Here is a 10,765-nt window from a genome sequence, read left to right on the forward strand (position 1 = left end):
TGATTTAAAAACAAAAATTATTTGTCCCCCCCACACCAGACGCAATCAGGACACGCAGGTTGAAATATCAAAACAAACTCTGAACCAACTATATTCATTTGTGGACAGGTCGAAAAGCATTAAACATTTATGGCAATTTAGCTAGCTAGCTTGCTGTTGCTAGCTAATTTGTTCTGGGATATAAACATTGGGTTGTTATTTTACCTGAAATGCACAAGGTCCTCTACTCCGACAATTAATCCACAGATAAAAGGGTAAAAGTTTGTTTTCTAGTAATCTCTCCTCCTTCAGGCTTCTTCTTCTTTGGACTTTATATGGCGGTTGGCAACCAACTTTAAGGTGCATTACCACAACCGACTGGACTGGAGTGTTGGCCTCAGTTCACCTTTCAATCACCCACATGGGTATATGCTCCTATAAACCAATGAGGAGATGGGAGAGGCAGGACTTGCAGCGCGTCGAGCATCACAAATAGAACCAGGTTCTATTTTAGCGGCTGGCCAAGCAGACGCTCGTTGACACGTGCGAGCAATGTGGATGCAATGATTGAATAACATGTATGTGTACATTTATTTTGCAACACTTGCGGTCTGGTCAGCATGTAAGGGATGTGGTGCAGTCTTCAAGTGTGTCACGTGCAATAAGCTCCATGGGAAGAGGAAACTCCAGCAGATGGCAGAACTGCCAGCTGAGTGGCTACAGGTAGCACCACTTTTCACTTACGTAGGTGTGGACGTTTTCGGCTCTTGTGCATATGGGAGGTGGTCTCACGCTGCACCAGAGGAGGACACGCCAATAGCAAAAGGTGGGCGGTGATGTTCTCAAGAGCTGAACACATAGAAGTAATTTAATCACTAAGTGCTTCCAGCTTTATAAACGCCCTGAGAAGATTCTACTCAGAGGGATAGCAAAGCAGATACATTCAGATTGCGGAACAAACTTTGTTGGTGCTTGCTGAGACCTGAGGATGGATGGATCAAGGTCCAATTCAGAGAGCAAGTAGAGGTATCTCCAAGAACAGAAATGTACCTGGGTATTCAACCCACCTCACTCATCCCAAATGGGTCGTGCATGGGAGTGGGTGATTGGCATTGCACGTCGTATCCTTGACTGCATGCTCCTCAAAGGTGGATCTTCACACCTTACACAGTCCTGACAACACTGATTACCAAGGTCACTGCTGTGATGAATGCCAGGCATCTCATCCCAGTATCTTCAGACCCAGAATCACCCCTCATCCTCACTCCAGCTATGCTCTTGACCCAGAAGACTGGCATCCCCCCTCCTCCACCAGCCAAGTTTGGGGAAGTAGGACTCTACAAGCAAGAGTGGAAGCAGGTACAAAGTCTAGCGGACACCTTTTGGAACAGGTGGCGGGAGGAGTATCTCTGTATGCTGCACAGCCGATGCAAGTGGCAGGACAAGAGGCCAGATCTTAAAGAAGGGGATGTTGTCTTAATGAAGGACAGTCAGGATAAAATAAATGAATGGCCTATGGCCATCAGTGTGAAGACCCTTCCCAGCTGGGACGGGATGGTGAGGAAAGTCAACGTGAGAGTTGTCAAGGAGGGAACTACTTCTCTCGGCCTATCTCCGAAGTGGTTTTTCTTCTTTCTTCAGAAGACCTCAGTGGTCAGAGTTAGGTTTATGTAGGATTGTTAAAGACCCCAGGCAGGGAGTGTTTTGGACCTGTTAGTTGTTTAGCACCCCCTAGTGTCAGTTTAAGTGCAGCAGTGTAGAATTTACCTGTTTGTGTCATGTGACAGGAAGCAGTTTCCGAAGTCAAGCAATGTGTAAGATGTGCAAGTGTGACAGAGTAGTTACAGTCCTACTTTATAAGCTTTGTAAGACGCAATGTCTAAGTACATTTGTTTATTAGCACAAGATAAAAGTTTGTCACAATTTTCATGTTTCTGTAAAAGTTGAAGAATTGAGTTAGCTGTTAACAACTTTGCATTAGCTTCAGTGCTATTTCTCCCTAGGGACACCTAGCGTAGCAATATCAAGAATACAGTTGCATTCTAGTAACTTTATTTTATATTTGAATCTAGATTGAGTACTCATTCCTCATTTAGTGCAGTTAATGTGTAAGCCATTCTGTGCTCTATACTACTGTAACTAAAAACATGTACTTTCGTGTTTGTTGCAGTTCCACTCTGTGATTAAATTAAACTTTCCAAACTGCACCCTGCTTCTCAGAGTTATTTGAATGTTTAGCTAACTGGATAGCTGGATAAGGGCTACTGTACATTTAGTGAGTCCAGTATAATGACATTATAGACGATTCTGTCCTTCCAACTTTGTGGCAACAGTTTGGGGAAGGCCCTTTCCTCTTTCAGCATGACAATGTACCCATGCACAAAGCGATGTCCATACAGAAATTGTTTGTCAAGATTGGTGTGGAAGAACTTGACTGGCCTGCACAGAACCCTGACCTCAACCCCATCAAACACCTTTGGGATGAATTGGAACACCGACTGAGAGCCAGGCCTAACCGCACATCAGTGCCCAACCTCACTAATGCTCTTTTGGCTGAATGGAAGCAAGTCCCTGCAGCATTGTTCCAACATCTAGTGGAAAGCCTTCCCAGAAGAGTGGCGGCTGTTATAGCAGCAAAGTGGGAGGGGGGGAACCAACTCCATATTAATGCCTATGATTTTGGAATGAGATGTTGAACGAGCAGGTGTACACATACTTTTGGTCATGTAGTGGATATATGAAACACAGGCAAATCACGTTTTTGACTGCACTGAGCCTTTAATATGACATACCACAAGAGTAACAACTTTTCTGGGAGTTTCTCAACAAAGCCTAGAGGCGTTACTACAGACCCGGGTTCGATTCCAAGCTGTATCACAACCGGCCGTGATAGTGAGTCCCATAGGGCGGCGAACAATTGGCCCAGCGTCGTCCGGGTTAGGGTTTGGCCGAGGTAGACCGCCATTGTAAATAAGAATTTGTTCTTAACTGACTTGCCTAGTTAAATAAAAAAATAGATATGAGGTCCTTAGTTCTTGGGTTGTGATGACATTTGATTGTAGCGACATTACACAATACCTGGTAACCTTGTCAAGAGGCTCAGATCTATTGGTATAACAGTGAGGGGCTTGAGATAGAAGTGCGAAGGAAGGGTGTAGTGACCTTAACCTAAGTGCAACCTCATTAAGAGGTCCGGAACTTGTCATAACAGCTAAGGTATTGGGTTGACATTGGACAGGGATTAAAGTCCTGGTTAGGGCTGTCCCTGAATTCACTGCAGTGTCTGAATTCCTAGCGGTACGTCAGTAGTTGAAATCGCCAGCAGCAGGAATTATTTTTTAAGCAGGAAATTCTACGGATTTAAATCAGAAACATGATTGTTTGGCTTAGCAGCTTTAAATTGTTTTGAATAAGAAAAGGGCTCTTTAGTTCAAAGATTGGCAGGAAACCTCAAAATACTGGATAACCACACAATTCATTCATATTATGATGTTGGAACCTTTATTAAAAATGGTATAAACTGCAAGTTTACTCATAAAAAGCATCATCTTCTCAAGCTCATTGTCATGTATGTCAAGTGTATAGTACTTCATTATAAAAAAGAAACGTGGTATCTCCCACCTCATGGCTGTCTAATCAGAAACCAGTTGTTTACTCACAATATTATCTTGTGGCTAAGTGCAGGCTTTGAACGTGGTTAAAAAATAAATAACAAATTTTAACTGTTGGAATTTTTCAGCTGAAAAGAACAATTCTTTGCAAGTTCTCAGTTTGGTTTGAATAAGGTCATTACTTCACTAAAAGTATGCAAAGAAAGTCAAGAAACAAAATACCAATTGATGTTTGAAAGGTGAAAAGCTTCTGGAACCGTTAGTATTGCCAAGGTTTAACATCACCATATGATTGAAATTAATAAATAAATAAGTCATAACAGAAAATTAGACATATACCCATTATAATTATTCACTTGTAAGGAGACAATAATAACATATGTAACTTCTAATAGCAAACAAATGGCACCACATGCTAGGTGACAGCTAGCCGCAGTGCAAGATGGAACTGTCTGGCTCAAGAAGGCCATGTGTTTATAAGGAATAGTGTATATAGCACCAAACCATAGGCCAAGATCACATTATGAGCATACTAAACATAATTCATGTTTTCAACAATGCCCATTTGCTCTTGTAGCTCAAAGACACAACCAAAGATAAACCTGTGAAAGACAAGGTAAATTAGTCCCCAATCACACATTGAGCTTTTGTGCAATCGTCCTTGCTTACAAATGTAAAAAATAAAAAGACAGTCGGAAACAATTCCCAAGACTGTCTCTATAGCAAAAAATATATACTTTAACTATACATATTTTCTTTAAAAAATATTATTAATGTAAATGTTGTGCTGCTCTGAATTCATGTAGTGTAATAGGTACAATAATTTAAACCAAAAAGAGTACATATTGAAATACAAACAAAGTAAAGATAATAAATAAGTATGGTGAACTTGAGAAACCATTAACCTCTCAGATAAAAAAATGGCATTGCATGGAGATGGATATCACTCAGTTTCCATACAGAGGAAGGTATGTAGATACTGTATGTTCACACATACAAGACAAAAAGTCAGAGGCACAAGTTGAACCAAACAGTTGAGTTTTAAGTCTGTAAGCTATGAGCCGACAATGATCTCCATAATGTGGTCAAGTTCATTGAGATCGGTTCTACAGCTGGAGTTGGGGCCGTGGGAGGAGGCCATGCTGTCCAGAACGTTGTAAGGCCCCATCTTGGGGGTGCTCTGAATGCCTGTGAGCATGGTGTCCAAGTCATAATACGAGGCATCAACGGCTGAGAACAGCTCCTCTAGTGCCGGGTCTGACCCAGGGGTGTCATTTTTGATCTCGAACGTCCCAAACACCTGCCCCATCACCGTTTTAGCCCCCTCCTCAACCTCCGAACCGGAGTCTTTGATGACCCAGTCCTCTACCGCCGCCATTCTCAGTTCTGCCCTGTCCCAGCAGTGGTCGATGGTCCCCAAGAGGGCCGGGGCCCCGTCGCTAACTGTCACAGAACAGAGAGCCTCGTCCGTTACCACTTCTTCCTCACGGCAACTATCATAGGCCATCACCGAGTAGAGCTTGGGCCCACCGCCCTGCTGCTCCAGCGCCGATGACCGACACAAAACCTCGGTGGCCACCAGGTGGTCAGATGGGCCAGAGCCGCCGAAGGCCTCAGTGACCAACTGCCAGCTACCGTCATGGGTCATCTCCTCCTGGATATGGCGCACCGTGTTGGCAATGAGCACCGAGCGGCACATGTTGGGCTCCACCAGCATGTGGCACAGCTGCAGCTTGATCAGAGACATGTCCAGCAGGGACTGGCGCTGCCGGCTGTACAACACCGCCTTGTTGTCCGTCGCCGTGTCCACACTGTCAGAGAACTTGCGTTTGGTGCCCTTGGAGTACATGTTGGCCCTGTGGGTGGAGCCAAATAGGACTTTGGTTAGAACATATAAACCTTTTTAACAAGTAGCCTTTTCCATTCACATGGTAAGCTTAGTATTTCAGTGTTTTATATTGTTCTGTAAAGATGTCAAAAGTCCTATTTACTTATAATAAGATTTCTTAATAAAACATACTAGAATATCAAGCTTTCAAAAGGTTGTAATGACAATTTGCTAATGCTAGAAATGAAATGTACAACCTGGGTGCACCTGAAAATCAAAGATATTATGAATAATGTACTTGTGTTCATTTACTTTGCCTCACCTTTCCTACGTGTACAGACAGGCACATACACGAGGTGGCTTCCTCTTTTGCTCATCGCTTCAGTACGTTACTGAACAACTCGCTCTCGAAACTCTTAGCGGCATTCTAGTTAAAAAATATATATATTTCTCGCTGATATGAAAGGTCCTTATGCTTCCAAAACCGTACCGCAAGCGACACGTCTTAATGTTCAGATTGAGCATCGGGGATCTTAACAAAACTCCCCTGTAAAGACGAAGCCTTCGCCCAATGACTCCTATGAGTAATCTAATGGAACTGAGAGTTATGATCAAGGGGTATTGAACAACTGCTTCTGTTCTTCACTCTCTTTCAGGTCTTTTCAGACAGACCTGGAAGGTGCCAGCTAAGTGGAACATCCAACTTAGATCACCACACTGATAAAAAATATATAATTTGCTACCAGAATTCTTGTGATTGGATCACACTCTAGCTCTCCAGTCTTGAAACAGATAAATGTATGTTTACAGACAAAGAGTTATCAACAAAAAAAAACAGTTAACTATCAAGAGCATATTCCAACCAATGTCAGTAATGGTAAATAATTTTCAAAAGTACAAACTGTATCCCTAAAATAAATACATGCAGACTTGTTTCAGCCATTTGCAAGAAAGGCAAAACATGAAGATGTGGAAATTGGACCTTTGTCAATTCAAGCATAGTGCCTTCAATAGAAAAAAATAACCCACTAATATTAACCCAAAATATCACACCGAGTACAAATAAAATGGCAGACACGGACTGAAAATGGCTAAACAGCACTTTGTACATACATCCAGAACTGAGACGAGTGTTGGACACTTGCCTACAGCCACGGCGGCCAGCCAACCAGAGCTGCGGGAGCCTAAAAGTGACAAACATGCAACTAGAGCAGGGACAACACATGACTGTTCCAGCATGTCAATGCACATTACATCCAATGTCACTGGGTGACCCCGTGTGTGTGTGCAGAGGGGGGAGGGGAATATGCACTAGAACTCAGCTACTGGGACCAGGTGCTGAGGAACTATGAAAGGCTAATAATAATGCCCGCTTTACCTCCTCAATGCCAAGTTGTTTGTGTCACATCGCATTGGGTTAGAACCTAGTGTGGTTGTTTGAGCTTCAGGAAGAGGGAAGGGCAGTATGCATCGTTTTGTACACCAAACCAACAAACTGTTAGTTGCAGGCAAAAACTAAGAACCACATACGTAATGCAAAAAATATATAATGTTGAAGGGTGGAATTGTTATGGAAATTATAGGATTTGTTTGATAGTCACAAAGATCACAGGAGAAAATCTTAATTAACAACCATTAGCTATAAGGATAACACATAACACTGAAGGGGGGAGGGGTCAGTCAAGGTTGAGATGAAGGCATGGGAGATTAGCCTACCTGACACAAGAGCGACATCCCAGCACTGAAGAGACATTGACCAGAATGCAAGCCGACACATCCTCTGCAGCGTGACTAAAAACTACACCACATGTCAGGGGACACACAGCAGCAGCTATTTCACTTCCTTGCCCATTTGCAGTCATTTGAGAAAGTTACATTGTTTTTAGGGCAAAGTAGAAGTGACTTACTGACAGTGAAATGACATTTATGTTTCAAAAAAAGAAGTTGCATCTATGTACTTATTTCCCACACCTCAAATCGTGAAGCAATTTATGAGCATTTTCCAGGGTGAATAAACTCCCAGCTGCCTCTTGTATGGCAAATCGCAACAAAAAATCTTTACAGGACAAATGATGTTCAAATTGCCTACAGTGGATTGGATTTATTTTAATACTTCATCTTTGTACACGGCATTGCAGTAACAAACCTCTTAGACAGTTGAGTTTCCGGTGTTTGCTTTGACAGTGACATTAAACTCCAAGAGGGCCTTAATAGATTGATGGGCTTTGTTTCCCTTATAAAAATGTCAATTTTAAAAGAAAAAAATAACTGCCAAATAAAATGAACATCTTCCCTTTTGGCCACATATTATCCCTTAAAAGAAATGTTGCAGTTTAGTAGCTGCAGTCAACTGTGGTATTTTGGACACAGTAATTGCAGAAAAACTGCAATTCTATTACCTCCTATTACCTCATTTATGAATCATTATTTTACTGCTTTTTTTCCCCTTCTCTCTTTTTTTATTAACAAATATCAACAAACAAAAGAGGAATAGTCACATGCAAACAAGCATTCAAACAAACTATTTACATTGTCAGGAATCCTAAACAAACAAATCATATTCATTAATAATACAAGTTTTAATTGCCTTTTTGTTTTTCATTTTAGTTAAAGTGGTGCCATATTGTTTAAACTCATTTTTAAGTGAAAAAAAGTTTTGTGAATATGAAATGTACCTAGTATTATTAGCAGTTGAATGAAATATACTACATCTTTATCTATGTCAGAATTTCTGAAATAAATCATTATTATTTCAAAACCATTAAATTGCACAACCGGTCCTGATTTCTTTGTAACAAAATTCTGTATGTCAATCCAAAACATTCTACTATAAATACAGGCAAAAAACAAATGCAAAATGGTCTCCTTCTCAAGTCCACAGAAATCACAGTTATATTCAATATTCAGCTTGAATCTTTCCAAAACATGTTTCACAGGATAAATTCTGTAACATTTTAAATAAAACTTCCTTTACTTTGTTACTGATACAATATTTGTTAGCAATTTTCCATGCTTTCCCCCATTGTATATCACCATAGATATTTGACCAAAATAATCTTGCTGAGGGAATTGTAGTATCACAAACAATATTCCTAATCTGTTTATTACTACATTTATCTTTGATGTTAATATTGCCAATGAATATATTTTCATGTAAATCTATGTTACTTACATCAACCAAAGAGGAATTTAAAAGAGATACAACCCCCCTTGGAATCACATCAAAAACAATTGCATATTCTTTTGGGGTTATTGGAATTTTAAATTTATCAAGAAATTCCCCATATGAGAGTAGATATCCATCCTTATTCAGTAACTGACCAACCAAAATAATTTTATTCTCAAACCAGTTATGAAAAAAGAGGAATAGTCACATCAAAAAAGAGACTTCTTTTTAAATCGTATATCTCTGTTGTTCCATAAAAAGTATCTGCGAGGGGAAAAAATTGTGTTTATACACTAACATCCAAGCTAAAATTACCCGCTTATGGAATTTGGCCAACTTTACTGGGATTTTATCAATATCAAAATTATGTCGAAGCAAAAAAAATCTAAACCACCAAAGAGTCAAATAAATACTTAGGGAAGACATTCCAAATACTGTTCTGGTTCTTAACATACTTCAGAATCCAATTTATTGTAAAAGTATTATTTAGAGTATTGAAATCTAAAACCTAAAGACCTCCTTGTTCTTGGGTATTAGTGAGAATATCTTTTCGTAGATAGTGAGGCTTGTTCCTCCAAATAAAATGATAAAGAATCATTATTTTACTGCTATGTTAGAACGTAGCCAGAGCTCTTCGTCATCTGGCCAGTAATGGCAGCATTGTGACCACGTCAGTACGTGGGGCGAAGGGAGGAGTTATGTTGGCATGATGGTTTGTTAGAAATAGCGGTATGTGTAGGTTATTCAACACTTCGACAATGTAAGAGGCCTGGAGGGTGGAAAGGTGGGAATTTGAAAAACGTTACAAGAAAACACTGAAGATGAGCTACTGGGTTTTATAATTTACATCCACTGGTGTAGAGGTCAAATTATCCCTTACGAAAAAAGATTGCAGTCGGAGTGCAGTATAACTGCAGTATGCGGCAAATACTGTGTCCGTTTTTTTTTTTTTTTTACAGTATAACAAATTACTATAAGACAACAAAACTTGGCCCACCACGATAAATTACATAACATCATGTTGTTTGTGTTGTCCTCTTTAACTTACTTTTTAGACACGAACATAAAAACCTAGAGGGAAACGGAAGCCATTTTGAATAGACAATCTAACGTTACTCTTGCTAACTTCTGGTCGCCAAAGGCGCTAACAAGTAGTTTTAAAATGTATCCTGATAGACCACGTCTGGATGTAACCCATCAAAGTGTTGATTTATTACCAGTCTACTTACTGGTAACATAGGTTACAATGTAACAAATATCTAATGGAAAGTTCAGCAATAAATACCTCTCGTGAACTTCATGATAACTTACGTTCGAAATCGACCGCGCATTTGAAACACTTTCGGGAGACTTTTATTTTTAAAGAGCAAACTGACCATTTAAAACTCGTTACACTCAACACACATTACGTAATGCATATTTCAACGTATTGGGCTTACCTTTACAAAATCTGTTTTTAGGCCGAGGGTTCATGTGCTCTTCGTGAATAAACAAATTAAAGGCGCAGCTTCCACAGATTGCAGTCGAAGCACTGCTGCTTGGCGTAACGGGCAGAAGGGTGTCGTGAGCGGACACATAGGTCTTGATCGACAGGCCGTCTGTTGAAATGGGGGAAAACATGAACAAAAGCCACACTGAAGAAACAGGAGATGCCACACTAGTATTCTGCCAGCAGCACAAATGATGACGTCAAGTTTGTATGGTAATGAAGAAACCTTCAAAATAAAAGACCGCATTTCAAAACATTTCAATGTGCATAACTCGAAGACATTGAATTTTGGCGACTTTTATTGTGCCAACAACAAAAGGCAATAGGTTATTTAAGTAAACAAATAAACAAATATGGTTTTCACATTTATTTTCACAGAGAAGTCATACTGAGACTAGGATCTCTTTTACAGATGAGCCCTGCATAAATACTTGAAACACATACAATATACAAAATTACAAAACACTAAGAAAAACAGGCACATTTATCAACATAGAGATCATTACTCTGAACTGACCAAGGGGGACAAGATCATATAATAATCTGTAAATTGTTCCACATAAAGGGGGCAAAAAAACTAAAAGCAGGTTTATCCATCTCTGTGGAGACCGAAGGGGCCTCCAATGTTATCCAAGTCTGAGACCGGGTTTGGAAATTTGTCAGTCTAAATTAAATTAATGATGATAGACACA

General features: G+C 40.1%; 1 protein-coding gene across 4 annotated transcripts; it reads right to left on the reverse strand.

Annotated features, from left to right (window-relative positions):
- Nucleotides 1-3,457: 3,457 nt before the first annotated feature.
- Nucleotides 3,458-10,303, reverse strand: LOC106607648 (cell division cycle-associated protein 4). 4 transcript variants are annotated; one of them, XM_014204816.2, is made up of 3 exons: nucleotides 10,024-10,279; nucleotides 7,135-7,216; nucleotides 3,458-5,446 (listed from the first exon to the last, which is right to left on the reverse strand). In XM_014204816.2, the coding sequence occupies exons 1-3, from the start codon at nucleotides 10,202-10,204 to the stop codon at nucleotides 4,645-4,647; spliced, it is 1,065 nt and encodes a 354-aa protein (XP_014060291.1). In that variant the 5' UTR covers nucleotides 10,205-10,279; the 3' UTR covers nucleotides 3,458-4,644. The 4 variants fall into 4 exon arrangements, with proteins under 4 accessions (XP_014060291.1, XP_014060292.1, XP_014060293.1 ...); XM_014204817.2 differs by having other exon boundaries at nucleotides 6,532-7,216; nucleotides 10,024-10,278; XM_014204818.2 differs by lacking the exon at nucleotides 7,135-7,216 and having other exon boundaries at nucleotides 10,024-10,303.
- Between the last annotated feature and the right edge of the window lie 462 nt (nucleotides 10,304-10,765).

Source organism: Salmo salar, chromosome ssa06, assembly GCF_905237065.1.
Source record: "Salmo salar chromosome ssa06, Ssal_v3.1, whole genome shotgun sequence".
In the NCBI taxonomy this organism is placed as follows: Eukaryota; Metazoa; Chordata; class Actinopteri; order Salmoniformes; family Salmonidae; genus Salmo; species Salmo salar.

What these genes read in the sequence shown, in the direction of transcription:
- LOC106607648 (XM_014204816.2), bottom strand. Translation starts at nt 10,204, where the DNA reads ATGTTTTCCCCCATTTCAACAGACGGCCTGTCGATCAAGACCTATGTG. An exon ending in TAAAAACAGATTTTGTAAAG is followed by an intron (nt 7,217 to 10,023) that starts GTAAGCCCAATA and finishes CATGTGGTGTAG; the next exon opens with TTTTTAGTCACGCTGCAGAG. An exon ending in GGATGTCGCTCTTGTGTCAG is followed by an intron (nt 5,447 to 7,134) that starts GTAGGCTAATCT and finishes CTCCACCCACAG; the next exon opens with GGCCAACATGTACTCCAAGG.